The sequence below is a fragment of the Sciurus carolinensis genome, chromosome 11 (genome assembly GCF_902686445.1).
Source record: "Sciurus carolinensis chromosome 11, mSciCar1.2, whole genome shotgun sequence".
NCBI classification, from domain to species: Eukaryota; Metazoa; Chordata; class Mammalia; order Rodentia; family Sciuridae; genus Sciurus; species Sciurus carolinensis.
In genome coordinates, this window is record NC_062223.1 from 129,480,323 (window position 1) to 129,507,482 (window position 27,160).

At 38.1% G+C, this 27,160-nt stretch overlaps 1 protein-coding gene across 1 annotated transcript in view; it reads right to left on the minus strand.

Annotated features, from left to right (window-relative positions):
• Positions 1-4,627: 4,627 nt before the first annotated feature.
• Prdm10 (PR/SET domain 10) overlaps positions 4,628-27,160 on the minus strand; it is a 92,764-nt gene continuing 70,231 nt past the window's right edge. The window contains 11 exon segments of the mRNA XM_047519602.1: positions 4,628-5,448; positions 7,184-7,287; positions 11,432-11,603; positions 12,647-12,787; positions 15,355-15,525; positions 15,915-16,058; positions 16,977-17,177; positions 18,166-18,276; positions 19,458-19,637; positions 24,394-24,549; positions 26,116-26,463. Of these exon segments, the coding sequence (XP_047375558.1) occupies positions 5,245-5,448; positions 7,184-7,287; positions 11,432-11,603; positions 12,647-12,787; positions 15,355-15,525; positions 15,915-16,058; positions 16,977-17,177; positions 18,166-18,276; positions 19,458-19,637; positions 24,394-24,549; positions 26,116-26,463 (1,932 nt within the window). The 3' untranslated portion in view covers positions 4,628-5,244.

The window sequence follows — 27,160 nt, forward strand, 5'->3', positions numbered from 1 at the left end:
GCGGCGGAAGGGGCGGGCCTTGCGGGGCGGGCCTTGTGGGGTGGGCCGTAGGGGGCGGGCCGTAGGGGGCGGGGCCCGGGCTGAGTGAGGCGGGTGGGGCGGAGCCTGGAGCCGCGCGAGCCAGATCGCTTGCCTGCCTGGAATTCACTGCCTGCGGCGGTCTTTGGGATGCTAGTTGCATGGTTTGGAGTTTCCGAAGGGTCGAGACAGTGTCGGTTTTCTTTGCCTGGCCACAAATCAAGGCTTTGGAAGCTAATGTATGAAAAGCATACCCTGCTCCCCCACCGCTCTACGCTAACCACTTTCAAACTACTGTCTTTGTACTGCAGCCGTAAGCTCTATGCATTGAGTGCCCTTTAGAAAGTGGAGGAAATCGTGGTTTCTCGAGTTTCAATGAGAATGCGGACTTCAACCTGTGTCTCCTAGTGTTCTCCCTCCGGTCGGTCCCCGGGCTCTCAACGTCCAGAAAGTACAAACATCGAAAAATACATCTTAAAGTCTATAATGCTCTTCTTAATATCAAGTCCCGTCCCTCTTATTAACTGGGTTTTATTTAGAACGGCTTCAGATTACTTATTCCACAATAGACAGACCATCCTCAGGTTCCCTTGGTTGAATGGAAAAATGTCAGAGAAACCGGTGAGCCAAGTTAACGTTCCTCCCTTGATGGAAAACAGTGCCTTCAAAAAAAAAAAAAAAAAAACCAACTGATCTCTGCTTCTCTACTGGCCGTGATGCCCATAGTTCCTGTTAGACTTGTTTCTTGAATTATATAAACCACCATGTACAAAACGGCACTGGGACATCATTCCACAGTTGTCATATTTCCCTTACCTTGGGACTATTACCAGACTGGAGATAGAGTGCAAGTCAAAACACTAGAAGTTGTAATTTTCAGTAGACTTTTTAGAGCAGTTTTAGGTTTTCAGCAAATTAACAGATCAGAGATTTCCCATATACTTGCTAATTCCACACATGCATACCCTGCCATTACCAAAATCCCCCACCAGAGTGGGACATTTCTTACAACTGATGAACCTACCTTGACTCATCATTAGCTACCATTACAGTATAAATTGTTTTCACTACCCTAAAAATCATCTGTGCTTCACCTATGCATTCCTTCTTCTCCCCACCCTAGGGAACCAGACAGATTATTGCTCTCTTAAACTATGGTTTTGCCATTTGGTATGTCTTATAATTTTTTCTGGCTAGCTAGACAGAGTATATGGATTTCAAAGCATTTCTGCAAGTGAGCCTTTAATAATGTGATAAGGGGGGAGGGGACATTTTCAACAGCCCTGTTACTTGGTCATAGTTTTCTGGTGAACGAACCTGTGTCTTTGAACATTGACCTTCACACATGCTTCTCAGTTTTCCCCCTTAGCTGGTGACTGCTAGATGTAGTTGGGTATTTTCCTTCCCCCAAGTCAGTTTGGCTCTGATAAAACCTCTGCAGCTTAAGGTCCAGTTTCTCAAGAGAACAGGTCTTGTTAAGAAGTAGTGCTCTGCTATATTTCAAAAGGGTTCCTTTTCCCTTACCTCTCCAGCAGCATGAGGGAATTTTTCTCCAATATTCACTGTGAGAACCTACTCAAGTTCATGGAGATAAAACTCAGAAAAATCTGGGTCTCTTCCTCTTCCAATGACTGGGTTACCTGGAGCTTTTGTGTCTCAGGCTTGTCCACAGTAAGCTTTCAGCAATTCATTTAGTGCAATTTAGTACTACCCTGGCACTGATTCCCTTAGAGGTTTCTGTTCATAGGTTTTTGTTCATGGATTTCTGCTGATTTAGGTTGTGATTCTGCATTCACTTGTCAATCTCTCCAATTTTGAGGGTGGTAGTCTGTTCTGATGGATCTAAGAAGAGTTGTTGAGTCACATGTAATGGAACATGCATGTATTCCCAGTTACTCAGGAGGCTGAGGCAGGAGGATCACAAGTTTGAGGCCAGCCTGAGCAACTTTGAGAGACTCTGTCTCAAAAGAAAAAAGGGTTGTGCATAAAGCTCAGAGGCCAGAACACCCCTGAGTTCAATCCCCAGTATTGAAAAAAAAAATTAAGTTGTTGATTTTTCAGTTTTTTCAGCTTTTTATTTATTGGTAGGATGGAGTAGCAACTCCCAAGTTTCTTAAATGCAGATTGGGAACCAGATATTAAGTTGTAAAATTTAAAAGGAAAAAAAAAAGTTTAACCATCTCAGTAGCTCTTATGGCTTTATATATACAAACAAGAAACATGTTTATTAAAAAAAATATTTATTAATTTTTACACCTGCTGTGTAGCACAAGACTATTAACACTATAACTCACTGAATGTACAATAAATGTTCACATTTAAATAATAGGATAGGGTCAACATTTTCAATCAATGGGTCAGCTTTAGCATCTCATGAAGTGCTTTTTAGCCCTAGCTATCGTAAGAGTTTTCTGAAAGGGATAATTCCACGTCAGAAAATAATTCAAGATCAAAACAAAAACTTTTTCCAGAAGAACAGGAATTTTACATGATGAAATGTCTTTGTCTGGGTATAAATCAAACAGTAAAAATGTAAAATTTATATCCAACCTACTCCAAAATACCACACTGCCTGAATGAAGTCTACAGTGTCAATGTATCTTGGAGAGGCCACAATACAAACATTGGCTACATACATGTTTCCCAAATTAGGTCTTCACAGGAATTATAGTCTGCTATCTCTTCAAATCCAAGTCCTTTTGAAAATATTACGTTGGAATTAATGTGTACAATATCTGATCCTAAAGCAGTGTTGTTTGGCTTTACTGCCACCTGCATCTCTGGTTGATAACATATGTTAGTTTTAGAGTCTTTATTCTAATAAGGACCAGAAAAAGACGACGAAGGAAAAATTAGAAGGGAAAGAGACAAAAGAAGTCCCTCAACAAGATCTTCCTCTCTGTATTTTAAAACTTAAAGTAACTGGCATAAAACGAACAATTCTATTTTATTTTAATCAATAAGTTATCCTGAGGAAGAGGGAAAATTCCTGCTGGATCAAATTAAAAAGAACCCAACCAGGGCCAAATATAAGTTACAAAAACCCAAACTGGACCTTTGGGAAAGTCTAGTATTCTCCTCCTAGCAAGTCTTTCTAGAGAATAATAGGTTACTTACAATCATTACATTGTGGAACTTTGGGAACCAGAGTCTGCATTTTATGACTCGGGGTCAATATTGATGTTACCTCTTTGTCACCAAAGATAGAAAGTCCATTTTCAGTTTCCACACATTTTTGAAGAAACTTTCTTAAGTTCTCCTTAGTGCCCAAATTTTCAGAGATAGCCATGAGAATGAGGTCTCAAAAATAAAGTGCAAGATCTACATATGAGTAAAGTTAGTTCAAAAGAACTCTTTTTACTTTTCAGAAAGATATCTTTACCATAAAGAAGCTACTATGCTTCTTAATTCATCGACCAGTTTTTACTCAGAAATATAAATAATTAACTAGTTGACTTCATTTTAAACATATTTAGGTCTTCTTGATCTGGATTGATAAATTCACTATACAATAATTATTCTAAAAATGCATGTCACAAAATGTTGCTAAAATATGTACTGATTGAAATGTTTCATGGGTACAATTGGAATGTACAGTAAAAAGAGGGTAAATACTTTTCCCACTGAATTAACAGCACACAAGACTCTTAAACAGGAACACATATAAGACAAACCATCATCACAGCAGATTGCTTTTCCTCTCCCACCTGACAGTATAATATTCATAAAGACACAATTTCTTTCAGATCCTTTAGTATTATCCTCAGGTATTATATAAATGGTCCCTGCATTTTAATTTTCCCCCTAAGTGTAAAGTTGGTCATCTTATAAAAAGGTCCAGATGAGTTATAATATGTTTAAAATTAAAAGTCTTTAGAAATAAAGAAGGCCACCTTTCCATCCACCTTTAAAGAATGTTCATTTTAAGACAGCATTGAAAGTATTAAAATACACTGAATGCTATGAATAAGAGTTAAATGTAAGGGCTGTGGGTATAACTCAGTGTTAGAGCACCTGCCAAGCATGCTTGAGGTCATGGGTTTAAGCCCAGCACAATCAAAAAAAAAAAAGAGAGAGAGAGAGGAGTTAATGGGAGTTAATGTATACTTGGTAAGAACAAGGATTTCATCTTTTACCAATTCATGGTAAATGGATCCTACAAGGCAGGACAGGGTTTCAGGTCCCCCTGCCCCACAATAAAGTTTAGTTTGGGTAATTTCTCTTGGTACCAATCTCCTTAATACAACTGCACCAGAGAATGGAGGCAAAGGTTTTAATGTAGGGCTTAAATTCTGCCTAACATCAAGCAGTCTTTTTCTCTTTTTGAGAGTCCACTCTTGTGAAATAATAAAGTAAGAACAATCAAGACATGAGGTTCTACCCTAATCTGCTGAGGGCCAGAATCTGTGAAAAGCATTACCAACTACCAACCATAGTCTTTTAATATAGGAAAATTAAAAAAACAAACAAACAAACAAAAATAAACATCATGGTGGCCTGCCTGTAATCCCAGTTACTCAGGAAGCTGAGGCAGGAGGATCACTTGAGCCTAGGAGTTCAGGACCAGCCTAAGCAACATAGCAACACCCCAATTAAAAAAAAAAAAAAAAAAAAAGGAAAGAAAAAGAAAAAAGAAAAGGAAATCAGCAATAAGAAATTTTTAAATGACAGTTTTTCCTTCAGAACACTACTGTCAAACTTTGTCTCATCATTTTTATTTTCTTATCCAGTAAGCTCCCTCTGTTAAATTACCAAAAACTAAACTTACAAGTCCTGATTTAAATCACACCTGTGAAATGCCTGTTCTCCTCTGGTGCCATGGCTTGGAATTCAGAAGTCCAATGACCATGGACTTGGCACATCCTGTCTCCACCTTTGGTATGAACACAAATATGCCACTTAATATTTCCACGAAGGGAAAGTAAGGCTTATCAGTGTGGTAAAAAACCAACTCAAGAGCAAGGCAAAGTTTCTCCATCCTGAAATCTACTTTCCCCTGAAAGATCTCCATTCCGTGGCAGAAGCCCTGAGGGCTTGAAGAGTCAATTTGGTAAAGATGACCTTGGCAAAATAATCTCCATGTATGTGTGGGCATCAAAATTGTAGTCTTCGAACTCTTTGAGTGAATAACAAATCTTAAAAAAGAGGTCCAGATGTCAGAAGCTTCAGACTTATGAATGAAAAAAGACATGATGTGAAGGCTCCACTCTAGGTCCAGGGTGAGAACTAGGGTTTAGTGATGTGCACTTCACTGCTTCCATTCCCATTGGTGGTGGTGGTGATGATGTACTGTGTGGTCTGCTGTTGGCTGGTGGTCTGGGAATCCAGAGAGTCACTGTGTGCAGATGTCTGAACCTGGACTCCACTGGAAAGGGCAGAAGTTTGCTTTTCCTCCAATTCTGGTTGACTGTCTGATAATACATAATGACCCTAAAGCAGAAAAAGAAGAATCTTTAGAAACTTAGAGCCTATGAGGGAGGAGTTGGGGCTACTGGAGGAGAGGAAAGGGGAATATGTAAAGAAATGTAAAGAAATGTTATAGGGAATTCAAAATAGGCACCTATAAGAGATGCTTTATCTACATCCTTTAGAGAGGATGGGTCAGTCACAGTAACTGAATACAAAGGTACCTTTGCTATTACCAAATGATACAGTAAAGAACTTCAGGTATAGAAATTTGCACATGGCGGTAACCTATCTGGCAAAGAAAATATGCACTTTTGTACTTCTCCTAAGAACTTATAATTTCAGAGGAAAATTGCTGTCAATCAAATGTTAAGATTACTACAAAATGGATCAAAGAAGAGATAGTCTCCTTACAGAGGCAGACTGGCCCCTAAGACAGATGGTCAAGATCAGTGGTTCCCAGACCTTAAAATTTCAAAAACCAGCAAAATTAAAAATTATATTAATGGTCCCAAATTTTTGTTTTGCCAAGTAAGGACAATTAAAATATGCTACCATCAAATTTCACTTTAACATTCATGAGTATAGGAAGGGGTGACTCAGAAGGCTGAGGCAGGAGGATCTCAAGTTTGAGGCCAGGCTAGGCAACTAAAAAAGACTGTCTCAAAATAAAAAATTTTTAAAAGGGTTTTTGCATGTAGCTCAGTGGCAAAATGTCCCTGGGTTCAATCCTCAGTACTTCAAAAAAAATAAAAATAAAGTATAAAATATCAGGTTTTCGAGATGACTAGACAACCCTACCACCCTCTTGGGAAATAATCTTCCCCTGGGACTATTGCAATGTCCCTAGCCACTTAAGAGTATTGTTCTTTTTCTCCCAGCTTCTTAAAGGTATAAATGAAAAACAAAATTGCATATATTTTGTGGTATATAACATGATATTTTAATATATGTATACATTGTGAAATAATTAAGTCAAGCTAACATAAATGAAAAAAGCAATAAATCAAGCTAATATACCCATCACCATATACTTACCTCTTATGTGTATGTGGTGATAACATAAATCTACTCTCTTAGTAATATTCAACTGTACAATGCATTACCATAAGCTATAGTCACCATTCCAGATCTGTACTCTAGCTCTCCAGAGCTATTAATCCAAAAGTAATTTTCTTTTTTTTTTGGAGATAGGGATCAAACCCAGGGTCTCGTACCTGCTAAGCATGAAGTCTACCACCAAACTATACCCAGCCCAAGAATATTTTTCTTAATTTAAATTTGTGTACTCTGTCTCCCTAAAATTTAAGAGGTAAACCAAAACAAACACATGAAGATAAAAAGATAAGGAGTACATACAATCAATAACCTTGCCAAATTCAAGTATTATGGAAATGTTTTTTACCTTGCAGTAGGTAAATTATTTAAAATAGCTCCATAATTGATTCATTATATTATTCTCTCCCAGCCCAGTTGAAGGTCAATAGTTTTGAGGACTTGTAACATTTCCAACAAATGCATAAAAAAGTGATCATGTGATGGATCTAGGAGGCTCATTATAGTTATTAGTTTAATGGATTTTTTTTTTTTTTTGAGCATTTGCTATAGTCTAGCCTCCAGAGAAAGGTAGAGGATGAAGTGATAAAGACATAGGTTTCAAGAAATCGTGTACTGAGAAATAGAGAATAAAGCAATAAATAAAGAATAAACCCTGACAAGCACTCTAGCACAGCATTACAGTGTGGACAGAATGGCTTACCGGAGTAACTGCCTTCACTTGGCCGGAAGTGACAGGAGTCGCTACACCACTGTCCGTAATCACAAACTGACCCGGGGGAAGTGTCATCATTTGAATCTCAGAGGCTGAAAACAGGAAATACATAGATATTTTAATACAAGTTCTAAAAACAAATACAGATGCTCCTTTACTTATATGATGGGGGTCACATTTCAATAAATCTATCCTACCTTGAAAACATCCTAAATCATATATGCATTCGATACACCTAACCCCTGTATTATAGCTTAGCCTTGCCTGACTTAAATATTCTCAGAACATTTATAACGGCCTATGCTTGGTCAAAATCATCTAACACGAGACCAATTTTATAATGAAGTGTTGAATATCTCATGTAAATTAGTAAATACTGTACTGTCAGTAAAAAACAGAATACGGCCAGGCATGGTGGTGCAAACCTGTAGTCCCACCCCCTCACGAAGCTGGGGCAGGAAATTCTCCTAAACCAGGGTTTGAGATCAGCCTAGGCAACACAGCAAGACACTATCTCAAAAATAAAAACAAAAGCCTCAGAATAGTTGTATGGTTATGCTTCTGCATCATCATTAAGGTGAAAATCCTAAGTTGAACCATAGTAATTGAACCATCTGTACAAGTGGCCATAGTCCTCACTTAGGTATTTCCCACAGATTTGCTTGAGGCACAGAAGATTAATCACAACTAAATCTAGATTGAATTATTGTTATTAAAGAAAATCAAAAGTAAATTTCACCCTAGCACCCTAGGTGAAAAATAGTCTGGAAAATATTTTCTACTAAAAGGAATTAAATATTCTTGGGAAAATGGATGATTCCAGCTCTGAGCAGAAGATGTATGAGATGAGCATGGAACATCATTGTCTTACCAGCACACAAGATGCTATAGGGTCATGTGGGAAAGATGCAGGAGACAGTTTGAAGAGACTCCTGTTAGGCAAAAATGGAGTAACCTGAACATCAATAAGGATAACACTGCAATAGGTTCAAACATGTCATGTGTTGAAATGCATGAGTACAAAATGACACTAAGGCACACATATCCCTTATTCGTTACTGTGGATAACACTGGAAAATCAACTCATTATTTTGAAAACTGGTAAATAAAGGTGATTAATCAGGTATCTAAATCATTTATGCTCCAGAATCTGTGCCTCAAGAATCATCTGGTAATTAGGGTAAAATGTTTTTCTTTATAGAATTTTTCTAATTAATTAATAAATAAGAATGATAAAGGGCTGGGACTGTAGCCCAGTGGTAGACGTCTGTGGGTTTGATCCACAGCACCACATAAAAATAAATACAAAAAAAGATGTTGTGTCCATTTTCAACTAAAAACATTTTTAAAAAAAGAATGATACAATCCAAATATCATTACTTCATAAGCCTTAATAAAATAAGGAGCTAAGGAATAAGTATCATTGACTCCTTATATCACAAAAAGACAGACAACCAAACATTGTATGCCTTCTGATGGAAGCACACACACCTGCTGTAGTGTGAACCTAAACTTGGCCAGTCTACAGGAAATAAAAGAGATGGAAGAAAGTATATCAAACGACAACAATAAGCTGGGCTGGGGGGGCACACCTACAATCCCAGTGACTTGGGAAGCTGAGGCAGGAGGATCATAAGTTCAAGGCCTGCCTCAGCAACTTGGGAAGATACTCTCTCGAAATAAAAATTAAAAAGGTCTGGAGATGTAGTTCAGTGGTAAAGCACCCATGGATTCAATCCCTAGTATCAAGGGGAAAAAAAAAAAAAAAAAAAACAATGACAATGTCTGATCCTTATCTGACCCAATTTGAACAAACCAACAAAAATTTTAAAATTTCTGAGACCATCACAGAAATATGAATACTGACTAGATATCTGTAGTAAATTTGAGGGTATTAAAGAATTATTTTCAGGTGTGATAATGTTGTGTTGTGATAATGTTGTATTTTTTTTAAATGCTCTTTTGGGCTAGGGATATAGTTCAGTGATAGAGCACATGCTAAGCATGTGCAAGGCCCCAGGTTCAATCCTTAGTACAGCACCTGCCCCCGCCCCCCCCACACATACACACAACAATAACAAAGAACAAAAACAACAGACTTTTCAATTTTACTTATTTTCTTTTCTTTTGGTGCTAAGGATTGAACCCCAGGTCATGTTACCACCGAGTTACATCTCCAGACCTTTCCATTTTTATATGGAAACTGGACCTCTCTAACTTGCTGAGGCTGACCTTGAACTTAAGATCCTCCTGCCTCAGTCTTCTGAGTCACTGGGATTACAGGTATGCACTACCATGCCCAGTCAACTTCTCAATTTTAAAATAGGTATGGATGAAATGATACAATGGATTCTTACTCAGTTGGAAGATGGAGGAGAAGGATGGGGTTAGAGAGGAGGCTGGACATGACTTGGTAACTACTGAAGCTAAAGGATGAATACAGGGATTCATTATACTATTCTACTCATGTATAATTTTGGAATTTTTTTTCTAATAAAAAATTTCAGTTCCAGAATCTTTTCTTCATGTTAGAATGTTAACTCATACTATTAGCACCATGGATAGCTGTGTATCTTTACCATTCTACTGTGTTTCACAGGAAATAAACTAAACATAAATGTCAAGTCTATTTCCCAGGATTCTACTGGTATTTACTCTGGAGTCAGAGACTCTTTCTCTGACCATAAACTAGATTCAGCCATCATTGGAACCACCAGTATTTATATAAACAGATTTTCAAAACAATTAAATGGCAGAGCTCAAATCTGACTCCACAGCAAATCTATATAACACAGCCAAGGATCAACCGTAACAGTGATGGGCCTCCCCAAAAAAGAAATCAAGACTACTTCCTCCCTTCTTAGTGCTCAGAACTCCTACTTGCTACTATCAAGGTCTGTTATCATTCTTCCTGTTCCTTCCACATTTTCAATAATAAAGTCTCACATACTTTCTAGCCCATACCCAAGGTTTTCATCCCAACCTTGATTTCTATCTACTCTGACTTCAGGCAGCTAACCTTTTACTGTTTCCATAGCACTAACCTCAGGGTTTTGTAATATGCTACTCATATATGTATTTCCTCTGTTAGATGATGATCTCTCTTTCTCTCTTTCTTTTGGTACCAGAGATTGAACCCAGGAGCATTTTACCACTGATCTACATCCCCAGTTCCTTTTACTTTTTATTTTGAAACACGGTCTTACTAAGTTGCTAAGGGTCTAAAAAAGTTTCTGAGGCTGGTTTCAAACTTGCCATCCTCCTGCCTCAGCCTCCCAAGTCACTGGGAATAGAGGAGTGTCCACCCTACCCAACTAATGATGATCCCTTTGACCCAAAGATTATTTCATGAGAAGTGGCAAAGCAGGGTGATTTGGAGCATAAGTTCTGGAGTCAGACAGCCTGGGTTCTAGTTCTCCGGTGACTAGCCACATCTCTTAGATAAGTTTTTGTGACTAAACACATTTTGCCTCATCGGTAAAATGCAATTAGCAACTGTACTTATCTTGTAAGTTGTTGTAAATACTGAATGTGATACATATAACTTCAAATCATTCCCAGCATACACTAAGCTAAATGAAAGTGGGCTTATAGCTGGGCATGGTGGCACATGCCTAAAATCTCAGGAGTTTGGGAGGCTGAGACAGGAGAATCACAAGTTCAAGGTCAGCCTCAGCAACTTAGCAAGGCCCTAAGCAACTTAGTAAGATGCTGTCTCAAAATAAGAAAGAAAAAGAACTGGGGATGTAGCTCTGTGGTAAAATATCCCTGGGTTAAATCCCCAGTACCAAAACAAAATTTTTTTAAAAATTATTATTGACATTGACAGTATTACTGGGTAGTATTACTGATATTAATGTCAACATTAATCTTTATATACCCAGGGTCTAGCACAGTGATTGATATATAGGCATTTAATAATTATTGATGGAAGGGATGAACCATTACCATCAACATACTCTTTCTCCATCTATTCTATATAAGTCACCTACCTACACTTCCTCCAGCAACATACCTAAAGTATCTGAAAATGTCCTGTCAAACTGGCTCTCTGAGGTCAAAATGCTGCCTTGAATTTTGTCATGAAACTCATTTAAATACATACACCACAGAGGGAAAAAAATGCACAATTGATATTTTAATCTAAAAACCTATTATAAAGCTGATGAGATGAAAACACATGGCCGGAGTTCCCCTCATGACCTATACAGCACTGTATCCATTTTTCTTACTCACAGTAGCCTCGGAAAGAATTCCAAGCATTGGGAAGGTATGTGTGCTGCACAGAGGAGTTTTGCTGCTGCTGCTGCAGAGTCTGCCCCTGTGTGGAAGAACTGCCTTGTATATGGGAGGGGCTGAGCCCCTGCTGAGGCTGCTGTGCAGAAGGGCTCAGTGGCTGCCCAGTCACCTAGGGAGAGGGAGAAAATAAGAGCAGGAAATTATGAAATTTTACTAGATCTAAGACTTGCAAATAACTGAATGAAATAAAGCAGAATAATGTGAATTTTATAAGACAAAGTATATTGCTGCTAAAGTAATCATAGTTTTAACTAAGTATGGAATGAACAAAAAGCAATCATAACCCTGAAATTCTAATGTTTTCAGAAAATAATCTACAGAATTATAAAAAACTAATTTCAATAAACTTGTTAGTAAGATAAATTAAGATTAATCCTATATTATATAGGATTCAGACATCTAGTGTAGGTAGAGGCTTACTTCTGACTACCAGATATCAGACCACACTCTGTTGCCTGCTGTTCAAGGTCCTCCAGAATCCAGCTCCAAGCTACCTTTCCTACTTTCTTTCCAAACACAATTTCCTATTCCTAAACAGAATCATTCAGTTTCTTCCAAATGTACTACAATTTCACAACTCTGCATTGTAACTCTTCATTGTAAGATCACAATGCCTCTTTTGAATACCATGTCAAAACCATACCCTCTCAAGACCTAATTCGAAGATCATATCCACACATAATTTCTACACAGTCTGCTCTATGTAAAACTTCTCTCTCCTTTGAACTCCATGCTTACTTAAACATCTCAATGACAGATTCAAACACAACAATACACAATAGTACTCCACAAAGTCATTGTTCCAAATCACAGAAGCAATTTAGCAATTGCATTTAGAATGATAAGAAAGGCTAGTGCTCTTCCTAGGATATCATACCACAGAGTTCCATTGGGACAGGGGAAGCTAATAACTTAATGCAAATGGGTCTACCATATTAATATTAATATGGTATTAATATTAATACCATAATAATAGTATTATTATACCTTAATATTAATATTAAGGTATAATAAGTAGAGGCAAAGGTAAGACTTATTAATTAAGGACCAAAAATAACAACACAATCTCAATAGTGGTGAGTAATGTTTTTACTATCTCTTACGGTCCCTGAGGTCACATTAATTCCCCTGAACAGTCCATAGAGAAGATACCTGAGATGATGACGGGGCTGAGGTGGTGGGCTCAGTGACTTGGATGTGCTGCACCTGGATAGCATGCTGTGTGTAGGTCTGAGGATCATGGAGCTGGCCAACATCCACAGTGGACTGCTGAGACTGGTGAGGAGAAGTGGCCTGGTGGGAGAAAAAACAGGCCCAGAAACCAAATATATATCAGCTGAGGTTAAGGGAAATCTTACCAGAGAAAAAGTTCAGTTAAAAACAATGATCCAACAGAATAGGTGAAACTTCAGATCTAATGCTATATATAACCTCACTGCACTCCCAGAGGGCACACACCTCTAAGCCAACCTGGCCAAATGTAAAGTTCCAAAAATGCTTCTAAAATATAAGCTACTAAAATTCTGGAAGACAAGGAGAAAGAAGAAATACGACTCCTAATAATAAGTTGTATGACAGTCAGGTGCAGGATGCATGCCTATAATCCCAGCTACTTGACTGAGAGCAAGTTTGAGACCAGCCTCAGCAATTTGGTAAGATTTTATCTCAGAATAAAGAAGTAAAAAGAGCTGCTCAGTGATAGAGCAACCCTGGGTTTAATCCCCAGTGCTGTAATAATAATAATAATGAATATGATGATGATCATGATATTAGTAATAAATTACATGAGAAGCTCTCAGAAATCAACAGTTTTTCCTTCAAATTTCACTAAATTTAGTGGCCTATCACTTAAAAGAGACAAAGGAGGAGAATTTGCTTTTAGTTTGTCATGACCTGGAATATGCTATCTCTAGGTATCCTTGTAACTATGTACTTAAAAGCAAGAGAAAAAGTAACATTCCAAGAGTTTAAAAAAAAAAAAAATTAAATGAAATTCCACATTTTATGAGTAGTTGTACACAAAACTATTGTAGTGTTTTGAGACAAGTGTCTCTTAATCATGATAAGTTCATAAGTATAAAATGCGTAAGTTTTTACTAAAGCAAAAACTGTCTCCCTTTAAATTTAAATGTTGCCAGCCGACTGTATGATTCTGGTTAAAAAATTAGACATGAAATCCTTGGCTATTAATTTAAAAGACATTACTTTAAAAGATATGCCAATAATTATTTCCAAATGTGGGTGCCCACCTTAATAGTTTTCTTAATTAGAACAGTTGAGAAATGAAGAGAATAATTGTGCTGTTATGTTCGGATCCACTAAAACAGTGGTCCCTAACCTTTTACATTTCACAAACATGTTTGAAAATCTAGCCAAAGTATTGCTGGTCCCTTTTTCCAGTTGCTATATATACATATCGTGTATATATATATATGGGGTTTTTTGTTGTTTTTCTTTTTTGTTTTTTCGTGGTACTGGTGATTGATCCCAAGGATGCTCTACCACTGAGTTACATTCCCAGCCCTTTTAAGTTTATATTTTGAGACAGGATCTCACTAAGTTGCTGAGGACGGCCTCAAATTTGCAATCCTCCTGCCTCAAATTTGCAATCCCCCTACTCAGCCATTTTAGTTACTGAGATTATAGGTACACACCACCACGACTTTCCTCACATCACGTTTAACACGCAATCATGGGGCCTCATAGATTCTTAGCACAAAGCTAATAACTGCCCCATATGGGGGGGGGGGAGTAAAGAATAGTTGCAGGGCACAGTGACACATGCCTGTAATCCTAGCTAACTCTGGAGGCTGAAGCAAAAGGATTGCAAATTCAAGGTCAGTCTGGGCAACTTAGTGAGATCCTATCTCAAAATAAAATTTAAAAGGCTGAGCATGAAGCTCAGTGCTATAGCACTTGCCTAGTATGCATGAAGCCATGGGTTCCAGTGCTGCAAAAACAAACAAGAATAGTGAATGACAGTGGTAACTTTCATATTGGTTTTAAATTTTTCAAAAACAATGGATTTCAAAGCAACAAGTTCATTTGTGTTTTGAATATACATCCTCACAGCATAAATAAAGGAAAAAGTCAAGCATAGTGGTGCACTTCTGTAATCCCAGCAACTCAAGAGGCTGAGGCAGAAGGATTCCAAGTTCAAAGTCAACCTCAGCAACTTAGTAAGGCCCTCAGCAACTTAGCAAGACTCTATCTCAAAAAAAAAAAAAAAAAAGGCTGGGAATGTAGCTCAATAGTAAAGCACCTGAGTTCAATCCCCAATACCAAAACAAACATACAAATGAATAAATAAAACAGTAGTTCTGAGAGAATTTCTTCTTTTAGCTCCCTCATGAGTAAAAATGAGCTATTCATCATCTAGTAGAAAGAACACAGTTATAATTCTATACTAAAAAGATACTAATTAATAGAGACTGAATCAAAATTATACTTTACAACCTCTCAAATGATAGAAGCCATTTGATGCCTGAGTAAGATTTATCAAACTGGTGCATTATCAAGTAGTCAACCTGGATGCTAAAGGACAAGCATCCAGCATCTTCAGAAGAGGCTAGGTGCCGTTAGTACCTGTACACTATATATGCTAGAGCCTAAAATCTCCTGGCTAGAATAGAGAGAAATCTCTTACACTGCCAAGTCCAAGTCCAGAGCCCACATCAGCCTGGGAAGGGGGGTGGCAATGGTGTTTCACAAATTCCCTAATCTCAGAACTTCCATGCAGAAGCACAATATGTAAAGCCCAGGTTCCGAGACCTGGCTGCTTGTGTTGACTCTAGCCACCATTCTGGCTAATAGCAATATGGTGCTTATAAAGATAAACAGAAGTAAACGCCACACTGTACCGGGGCCACCTGCACCACTTGAAGTTGTATATGCTGAGGTTGCTGGAGACCGGATGCAGACTGGGACACAGGTATGTACTGAATCCTCTGGTAGTCTCCCTGTGGTGTTCGGTAATCTGTTGTTAAGGTCTGAGACAGTTCTGTCATCGCTTGGGTTAGCAGGTCTGTTGTCTAGAAAAATCACACAGAACACATTAGTTGGTAAACTACTGATTATTAAGAGCTATTTTAGTATTCTTTAATCTTGTCAAAATTTCATTAGTCATGCCGGTGGGTTGTGGAACTACAGACTAATCCTGAGTGTCTGTCTCTTGCTCAATGGAGCTTCCCTAGACATTCTGATAATATTGCAGTGAAGGAGCAACGCCGAGAATTCCTTGCTATTTCTTTGACAGACAGCTTTGGAAAATAATGACTAGGAGACCCAATCATAAGCATAATGCCTTATGTAGCAAACTGAATAACAGGCTCTATTTGTAGTCAATTAAATAACAAGACAGGTATTTAAAAATATGATGAGCATCGAAGGAAATGAAATGCTTTCCTGGTCATATACTTACCACCACAGTCTCTCCAGTGGCACTATCTGTCGTTAGAACAGCCGGAGTGGCACTGATCACAGCTGTTGTCAGGGGTGTATGGATGGTGTTGGGAAGCTGGGCATACTCTGGATGTTTCTTTCGAATATGTTGGACCATCTTGGTCTGAAAAATTGAAGCAAAAATCAAGAATAATTACTAAAATTAGTAGTTTTCAATCTTTCTCATATGCAAACCAAAGCTTCCTAAGATCTTTTAATTTGTGCCTTTACAAAATAAAAAATCATGGGCTAGGGATATAGTTCAGTTGGTAGAGCACTTGCCTCATAAGCACAGGCCCTGGGTTCAACCCCCAGCACTGCAAAATAATAATAATAATAATAATAAAATAAAAAAATAAAAAAATCAGACAGGCTCCATGGCATACTCCTGTAGTCCCAGCTACTTGAGAGGTTGAAACAGAAGGCTCCCTTGAGTCTAGGAGGCTAGCCTAAACAACATAGTTAGACCCCATCTTTCAAATTAATTAAGTAATTAAAGGGAAATGAAAAATCACAGCATACTAACTCTGTGCCTGCACTTCCAAAAGTAACATAAGGGTGTGAAAGCGGGGGGCGGGAGTAGGTAGAAAAGTAAAAACTTACATGATCCTACACCATCAGGCAAGTCCAAAACCTTCACAGCATCCCTCACCTCACTAATACCCATAACAATCAGTCACAATCCCAAATGACCCCCTTTTCAGGAACTACCACTTCAGTTCCTACATAATGCTTCCATAAGCCTAAGCTTATAAACTATGAGTGCAGCATATTCAGATCTGAGACCCTCAGCAGGCCAAGGGCAGAAGAGAACAGTCAGGTGCTCAGGCTATTAGATGGCACTAATTCTAGGGAGTCTACAACATTCTCCTCCCATTCTTCACTGTGGTTCCTGCTTACAGGAACTAGAATGATATCTCTTTCAATCCCCCATCACTTAGGAAGGAGTCATCTGGTCCACCTCGATGAGAAGTCACCTTCTGTTAAGACATTCCTCATGCAGAGGTTTCACTGTCAGATGTGGTCAAAAGCGATGCCATACCTTGCTGCTATACTGCTTCGAGCAGTGAGGGCAGCAGACAGGAGGGGTGGCGATGGTGCCCGTCAGTTGGGTGTGGGTGCTTAACATGGGGTCTGGCTCTCCAGGACCAGCAGGACGAAGTTTCCGAATGCTTGGTGGGAGCTCAGCTCCTGGATGGTTCTTCAGAATATGGGCTTTACGCTTGCTGGCACTTTTATAGACCTGTAGGTTCAAATATTTTGCCATGAAAGCAGTGTACAATTCCATTTTCTTGCTTAAAAAGAAAAAAAAAAAAAAAAAAAAACTAACAATGTCACTCTAAGAAAATATCAAAAAAAAGTACCAATAATGCCCAAAAGAAAATATATTAGCAGATCTTTTGAATATAGATATAACATATAAATTAAAACAAGAAGATAATACAGATATGCCAGGTATCTTCCTTGAATTTTCTATATACATCTAAGATATTAACTGTAAAAATATCCTTTACCTGAAAGCTCAAAAGGAGAATATAAAGAAATTGAGATTTGTCTTTAATGCCAGTTCATCCTTGGTCTATCTGTAAAAGCTCTCTTATGATGTATGTAGCTGACTACTAGGAACCGAAGAATCTTTCAAATGGCAAGTTTAATAGCGACTAGTACCTTTGGTAGGGACTCTGTGTTTGTTTAAAACATGTTCTTTACTTTCACTCTGACGTAGCTACATTATACAAGACTATATCATATATACTATTTTAATAAACAATAAATAGTATGTTCTCTTTCATTTTTGTAACTGCACAAAAATAAAGAATGGAATAGTAGAAGTAGAATATTCCACCACCACAGAACTTTTTCACATCCCACTCAATCTTCTAGAAATGCTAGATCTACCACATATGTACAAGTAAGATGATAAACACCCTCATTTTGAGAGCTGAGGAATAAAATGAATTCATATACTAGGCTCTTGGTAACAAGCCTCTTCTTTTGTAACAGAAGTCATAGAAAGAAGGAACAAAAGAAAAACAAATTCAAAGAATTCTTAAGAAAAAAATTTGGCTCAAAATGAAGTTGCATTTGTAGCTCTTTCTGGTCTGAATGGAAAACTACTGAGAGGCGGGGAACCATCTGTTAAGAGTAACTAGTATATATTTACACACACAGACACGCTGGCTCTGAGCAGGGTTCCCACAGTGGCATAGGGATGGATATTTTGCTCTTACCTTATCACAATACTGACAAAAATAATCCCGGTTGGGTTTTATGATGGGTAGAGTTAACTCTGGCACTTCTTCTATCTTCATGTCTGGATGCCTTTTTGATAAGTGATTTACCTAAAGTGGAAAAAAAAAAAAAAAAAAAAAAAACAAATGAGAAAGAGACCCCATTATTACAGACAAAAGATGAGTACTAGAAGTTGAAATTCTCTGACACAAAGCCTCAAAACAATAAGGCATTTGCCCAGAACCAACATCATCAGACCCATCTGATACCAAAGTATATTAACGGTCACTAACTTAGCAAAAACTGAAGAGGAGATAGTCACCCCAGGTCCCATTGATAGTCTCCAGCTAAAAGAACTACTGTTAGAAAAAGGAAAATTAAACTAACATGAATTTCTCTAGTGAATTCTCCTGATGCAACCTGTCTTTCATTGGAATTTAGTTGCCCTAGCTTTACTGAGAATGCTGAATGAATTGATACAAAGTAAGTTTCTGAATTTGAAATATTGTCCTATGACTTTCTAGCTCTTAGAAATACATTCTGCAACTGTTACAAAGTCAAAATAAGTTAAGAGCAGTGAACTGACTGTTCTGATGTTACCTCTAGCCTGGGACCACATACCTTCCTGCTCTGATGAAGAGATTCCTCCTATTGCTCAGTTTCTTAGCTGGAAAAAAGAGGCAAATGGGGGACAAAGATTCTGCCAAAAAGTATATTAAGGAACACAAAAGGGAGGAGGGAAATAAAACAGGACACAAGTAAAGGGATTGAGAAGGGTTAAAAAAAAAAAAAAGAAAGAAAGAAAACAAAAACCTAGTAATGAAAAGTGGTAGAGGGCTGAAGCTGTGGCTCAGCGGCAGAGCACAAGCTTAATGTGCATGAGACTTGGGGTGGAAACTCTAGCACACACACAAAAAAGGGGAGGGTGGCAGAAAACGATCTATTTTAAAGGATCACAAGTTTAAGGCCAGCCTGAGCAACTTAGCGAGACCCTGTTTCAAAATAAAAATTAAAAAGGGCTGAGGCTATAGCTCAATGGTAGAGCAATCCTGGGTTCAATCCCCAGTACCACAAGGAGAGGAAAGGTGTCACCTAAGAAGTGGTACTGGAGGGCAAAGGCAGATTGGAAAGAAGAAAACTCCAAACTGGGAATTGTTAACCCGTTTCTTCCCCTAACTATTGATAAAAGCTACTGACAAACATAACTTAGTACCGAATAAAAATACCAAAGCCACCATCATCGACAGAAATGAGGTCTGGAGGCAGAAACCTGCCGCCATCTGGCACTGACCAGCATGCCCCGTCGCCGGAAGCCCATCATGCAGAGGCGGCACTTGAATGTGAAGCTGTCGTAGTCTGTGGATGTGATACGAGGTTTGAAGGTCTTGGAACGACTAATACGGTCGGCTTTCTTGGCTTCCCTCTCAGGATTATGCATCCTTTGCATGTGTTCCCGTAGTTTGTCTTTTCGCTATTTAGAAAGAAGTTTTAGAAAGGAAATAGGGTAAAACATTTTTATTTGAAGGAATAATAGAAAATATCAACACAAATCATCAGTCACCCCAACCCACTGAGAGGCATCTGAGTTGCTGGAGTGCTGGGAAATACATAGGATATGTCAAAAGTGGCTAGGAATCTGTTTGATAGCAAATAAGTGCCTTCCAATGACCCTTCGTTTGAAATTCACCAAATATGAATGATACATACTGATACCTCAGAGGAAAAATTTTGCATTTATGTAGAGGCAAAGGGTACATGGAATAAGTGTGGTATTAAGAACTATAAGACAAGCGGAGTGCCGTGCTACACACCTATAATCCCATCAACTCTGGAAGATGAGGTAGGAAGATCCAAGTTTAAGGCCAGCATTGCCAACTTAGCAAGACCCTGCCTCTAAAAAGAGCTGGGATGTCACTCAGTGGTAGAGCCCTCTTGGCTTCAATCCCCAGAACTACAAAACAAAACTATAAGACAAACTAATAATGAAGGATAGGCAATACTGGATTTATATGTGTGTATTCAATTCCCACACATTTCAACAAACATAATGATGTTCTTCTAAATCCCAAATTAACTTATATAAGAAATCTCTCCATTTGTGGACTTAGAAGTTCAAGTAAGCAAGTATACTGTCCACTACAGGTAGACATCATACTGATATGAGGCCAAAGAGAAATAATAAGCTGAACCCATCCTGAACAAAACAAATTCAAAAACTGCCAATCCCTTATCCAGTAGGGCTCTCTGCTCTTGAAAATATGATTAAACTGTTATTCATCTTGTAAAGATTTTGAATCTTCCTCTAGGACCAGTACTTCTGCTGGGGTTAGTGGTGAATGCCTGTAATCACAGCAATTCAGAAGGCTAAGGCAGGAGGTTCTCAAGTTCCAGGCCAGCCTCAACAACTTAGTAAGACCCTGTTTCAAAATAAAGAATAAAATATACACAATGGAATATTATTCAGTCATAAAGAAGAATAATATTATGGCATTTGCAAATAAATGGATGGAAGTGAAGAATATCATGCTAAGTGAAATAAGTCAATCCCAAAAAACCAAAGGCCAAATGTTTTCCCTGATAAGTAGAGAATGATATATAATGGGTGTGGGAGTGCGGGGAGTGAGAGAAGAATGGGATAACTTTAGAATATGTAGAAAGAAATGAGAGGGAGTGGGGGTAAGAAAAATGGTGGAATGAGACAGATATCATTACCCTATGTACATGTATGATTACACAAATGGTATGAGTCTACATTGTGCACAACCATAGAAACGAAATGATATACCCCATTTGAATGAATCAAAATGCAGTCTGTAAAAAATTTAAAAAATAAAAATAAATAAAATTTTTAAAAAAAGAGCTGGGGATATAGCTCAGTGGTAAAGGGCCCCTAAGCAGCTTGACAAGACCCTGTCTCAAAATAAAAAGGGCTGGAGATGTAGCTCAGTGGTAAAGCATCCTTGGGTTAAATCCCCAGTACCAAAAAACAAAACAAAACAAAACAAAAAACTGGGTTAAGGACACTGTTCTAAATAATGGTATTTCTCTCAGTACAGACACAATAATAAAGATCCATTGCCTTTTCCACCTTTTCCTGACCTTCAGTGTTAAATGTTTCCCCCATCTACTCCTTTTAACAGACCAATTCACCTTAATCAAATAATGTCCTAAATCTCAAAGCCTAATACTAATACTATATATATCATGTCATGTATACAGTCACAAGTATTTGAATGCCAAAGCTCCGTAAGTTCTTTCTATCCCAACATCTCCAAAAACAGATCTGTTATCTCCCGACTCTCTCTCCTGCCTATGTCTAGTGCCTTGGTATCCACCCTCCCTGCTTCACCCTCTCACCCAGACCTAAGGTCCTGTGAGTTCTCCTTCCAATGTCTGGCTTTAGTATGGACCCTCTTCTCCCACCTTCGGCCTCTGCCTGAGATTACGCTCCCCTCCAAAAGGCCTCTGGCTCCCTTCACCAAAACTCTGGTTACTCAGCATAACAAACTGGCTTAACTTGGCTCTCTGGCTTCATGCCACTGCTGGACTCTTCCCATGCCCCTCACCCACTCTCCCTCTCACCATCTTATCTTCTGAACATGGTATCACCTTAATCCCTGCTGCTCCCTCTGCTCTGAACATTTTCATCCTTCCCTTGTAGTTCATCCATTTCACTTCGCCAGTTGGCAAACTCTTCCTCATCCTTTAGTGAATCCAAAAGTGTCACTTTGGGCTGGTGGTGCAGGTCAGTGGCTTGCCTAGCACATGTGAGACCCTGGGTTCCAACCCGATACCAGAAAATAAAAAAATCAGCTCATCTATGAAGGCTCCTCCATCCCCAAATCATAGCTCCCTCAGCACTTTGTCCTTTCCTCTATTGTAATATCAGTAATATATTTTTTTTTTTTTTGGGTGCTGGGGATCGAACCCAGGGCCTTGTGCTTACAAGGCAAGCACTCTACCAACTGAGCTATCTCCCCAGCCCCTATCAGTAATATTTTTAACATCTGACTTTATAATTAAGGTGTGCACTGCATAAAGTCAGAAGTTCCTACCTTATCTTTATTTATATATAAATAAACTGTTCTTGCTAATGAACAGTTAGCAAGACAGAGAATTGCAATATACAAGTATTAGGGCTACCACCAAAAGGTCTTATAGGAATTCATAGAAGAAACACTTAACCCAGGGACCAAGAAATGTTTCAAATGAAGTGACAGCAGTCAGGTGAAATGATGAGAGTCTGAAAGTTTATTTCAAACCAGGAGTGGAAGGGAAAGCAAATGTAAGGGCCCAAGGAAAGATAGTACCCCAGGATGAAGTAGAGTCAACTAATTCAGTAAAGACAGAGTGCAAAGTAAAGTGGAAACTGGGGAGAAAGTGAGAAACCAGATTTTGTACTATCTTTTAAGTGGTAAGAGCTTTGGGATCCATCTGCCTGAGGAGTTATTAAAGGATTTTTCAGAAGGGTCATGACATCGGATTTGTTTTTCAGAAAAATTAGTCTGGTTATAATCTGAAAAAATACAGTATACGGTGGTTTTGTGGTGTGTCAACTTGATTAAGGTGAACTGCATTTAAATGGAATCCCCTTCCAAGCATTGTTCCAGGTTAGAATTAGCCAAAAGAAACACTGGCATCAGATTGGGAGGTGGGAACAAAGCCACCTGGAGGTGGTATTGGTATGGAGGTGCCAGTGGATTCCCACTAATCCTCTCTCCCTCCCACTCAGTCACCAGCTCTCTTCCTGACCCTGCTGGTCAATTCCAGGCAGGCTGCCAGATGCAGCCACAATGGACTTCCATGGACTGTGCCAGCTCTCCTTCTTGAGCCTACCCTGCAGTTGGAGGTGCCTGAGACCCCAGATTCCCAGGTAAGTTGCATTTGTCCACTCAAGAGTAGTGCTTCAGAGGTTGCACTGGGAACATTTTAAATCAGAGAAATTCTCCCTTCAGACCCTTAACTTCTCTAACCTCTCCTACAATTAATTTTTTAAACCTTTAAGAAAATTCCTTATTCTATAATAACTATGGTAGTTTTGCCTCCATGATTGAGCACTATCTAATATATTGTGTGAAATTAAAGGATTAATGAAAGAAGAAAGTTTTTTTAATATTCATAGATATTAAAATAATATCTAGCATGAAATAGTACCATAAATAAATAAGAAAGCAGATAAAACCCAGATCACTTTTATTTTTCATATTAGGGTTCCCTACACAGTTCTAAATCATGCTATTATATATTGAAAGTCATCACAATTATGTTTGGTAACACACACAACAAAAGATATAAGCTTTGAAACGTACTTTCTATAATTATCTTCACATCCTATACAAATATAGCTTGAGTTTTCCCTTCTTAAACATCCACTACTGATTATTTTCCAATATCCATGACAGTGTGACCAATAATCATATTCCATAGTGTCTCTCAATGACATTTTTGCAGAATTGCCTGATTTCTTCACATACACACACACACACATATATATATATACACATGCATATATATATATTATTGTTTTCACGTTTATTTATGCAACTCTTACCTCTGAGTCTCCTGCCACCTTTTCTTTTTGGTCTCTTCTAAATTCTAGTAAGATTAGTGATACTTACTATTTTTTACTTTAATCCTTTTTACTTTAATCATTTACATTCTCCAAAGTGGTGTGCACCCTCTCAATGTCCTTCACATTTCCCACCTGTTAGATGAGAGTCCTACTGCCTGTGGGCTCAATTAGAGGTTCTCAATAAAAATCTCTTGATTTGAATGATATGTAAATGTATTGGTCTCTTAGGAATTACTCAAGAGCACTTTAGTATACATTTGCTCTTATAATCATTATAGATTTGGATTCTTTCAGGATGCTCATTATGAGTCTATTTGAAGATCTGAATTAGTTATCTTGAAAAAAATCAAGTAAAGTGTTTCCCTTAATTTTATAGCTAAGTCAAACAGGCAGCCCAAAATTCATCCCAAACCCAGTATCCCAGTATTTCATAAATGGATGATAAACTGGTGAAATGAACAGGCTTTTTTTTTTTTTTTTTTTTTTTTTTTTTTTTTTTTTTTTTAATTGGCAGCACTAGAGATAGAACCCAGGGCCTCACACATGCTAGGCAAGCACTCTACCACTGAGCTACATCCCCATCCTTGAACGGACATTACAGCATAATTCCACTGGCCATGAGTACCACACCTCAAACTGTATGTTGGCTTCATACCTTAAATTGCTTCCCACAGGTAGAACATAGGAAGTCTTTGCGGTCCGAATGCCGGAGCATGTGGAGTCGCAGTTTGTCAGGGCGACAGAAGGCCTTGTCACACTCTGTGCACTGGTAGATCTTTTCTGAGTGGAAGCTGCGCACGTGTTTTTTCACCTGGCAGTAAAAACCGGGGAAAACTCAGGGCCTCTGACACCAAAAGAAATGACCAAAGGCAGCTATTAACGCTAGAGGGAGCCAAAGCATTACCATGGATTTCATCAACCTGGTCATGCCATCCAGTCAGATGTGATAATTGGCCTCACTACCACATACTGTCCCTGTCACAAAGAAACAAAATAAGTAGCCAGAAAACCTTACAAATCTTAACCTCTCAGGTGACTTGAAGAGTAGAACAAAGTGTTGCTTGGTCGAAGACCTGATCATCCGGTGCCCATTTCCTTTTTCTTTTTTTAAGACTAAGCAGGGTTCCTTTAGATTTGAATGAATCTTGCTAAATATTATCTATGGGAAGACAAAAAATAACTCTTCCTCATTTTTTTTTCTGCCTTCAACACAAATTGAAGTAATTTAGCTCCTGTTAGTAAACGATCTTTTTATATCTTCCTATAAATCAGGTTCTAGCAGGGTTGGGGATATATAGTTCAAGTGGTAGAGCACTTGCCTAGCATGCGTGAGGCCCCCAGCACTGAAACAAACAAACAAAAACATAAGGTTCTGAAGAATTAAAGACATGAATTAGATGACAAAGAAATACAACACTTGGGTCATTTCTACTAAATTGGGACATTCTCCCTTTGCTTTTGGATAACCTGAATTAAAGAATGTAGCTCCACCCTGGGTTCAATTTCCAGCACACCCTCACTGCCCAAAAAAGAATATAGCTTCTGAACTCAGAGCCATCAAAATCACATGAGGAAGAACTGTGGATGTAAGCTAAGTAGTGAGTCAAACCAAACTGTTCCTGTAAAACACTTTGCTTCATTATTTTTGGAGTTTCTTTCCCCATTAAATTCTGCCTTTAGCAACCTTTATAATTGTTCATGTGAAATAAGAATATTTCTAAGACTAAACACTAGTAGAGCTATAATTAAATCCTAGTCTACTTTTGCTTTGGAAATTTTTTTAAATGTATTTTTATAAGTTAGTTAATTATTCACTGACTAGCATATAAAAATATTAACACTTGAAGTCCAAATGGAATAATGAATGTTGTGGGATTTATCTTCAACCATTTTGTTCTAACAGACAAGGAGACAGTCAGTGCTTGATAAAAATGTATTAAATACTAATATGTTTTTTCTTATTTCCCTTTCAAAATGCATGACCTTAAAAATCGAGACAGGAAACCACAATGTAGGAAGATGTTTCCAGGAAATGGGAGTGTATCTTTTATAGATTCTATTATATGAGAAATGGATATTAACAAGTTTACAGTAGACATTTTAAAAATTCTAACCAGATCTGGGCGTTTATTACTTGCAATATGACTCGAATGTTTAAACACCAATGTCTGATCAGGACAATTAAGTGTCATAATACTCTTGTTTATCAAAAGTAGTGTGACTGAAAAAAATATTGTTCTCAATTATAAAGCTATTTAAAGAAATGATGAAAATGCAGGTATTAGGCAGTCTCCATTTTAAAAAAAAAAAAAAAAAAAAATCAGTTTCTTTTACCAAAAGAAGGAAGCAGACATGAATCTCAGTAGCAGACACTCACCTGGATAAAATCTGGGAACCGTTTCTTACAAGTTGGGCAGGTGAAGTAGCCATCATTGATATGAATGGCCACATGATCTTTCAACAAATCAAGTCGGTCAAAGGATTCTGGGCAAAAAATGCAAGAGTAAGTCTTCTGGTCCGAATGGAGCTTCATGTGGCTCTCCAAGGAGGCGCTGCTGATGAAGCCCTTGTTACAGAGATCACAGGTCAATGGGCAGTTCCCCTCCCGCCCATGGAAGCGCAAGTGTTGGTCCAATTTGTCCTTTTCCCTGAAGGCCTTCCCACACTGCAAACACTTAAAAGGCCGGAAGGATTTCCGAATAAACAGATGTTGAAGAGCTGCATTCTGAAAGACATACACAAATACAATTATGTGGTGAGGAAATGAGTATGTACGTGGATCACACTTCCACAGGGAAACAAAGAATGATCCCTGCGGGACATCCACAGTGGAAAGAATTTTCTGGTGAAAATGCTGGAAATGAATCCCTCCCCAAAAAAGTTTATCTCAAAAAGAAAAGAAATTGTGGTTCGTTTTATGTCTATGTATTTTTGTTGTTGTTGTTGTTTTGTTTTGTTGTTTTTTAAAGATTGAGATGGCATTCAAAAAAGCATTCCCAACAAAGTATTCCAACAAACCCCAAAGTGGAAAAAAATAAAAACCGGATATTTGAGAAAAAAAAGATGGGTTAAGTGATATATGCATGAATAAGGTTGTAGAATGTTAGTCAAAAATTACTTCCTGAAGCCCTTGATAGGAAAGAATTTGAAGAGTAATCGAAACATCTAGCAAAAAAAAAGATAATAAAGAGAATCAAAGGGTAGTTAGCCCTTACCAAGAGTTGGAGAAAGGGATTTGGGGTAAGAAAAATGTTCTGGAATTACAGTGATGATTTGAGATAAATAGAGATAGATACATAGACAGATAGACAGATAGATATCTATAGTTATAGTGATGACAGTTGCACAACTTTAAGAATATTCTAAAAACTACTTTAAAAGGGTGAATTTTAGCTGGGTGCAGTGATACATGCCTATAATTC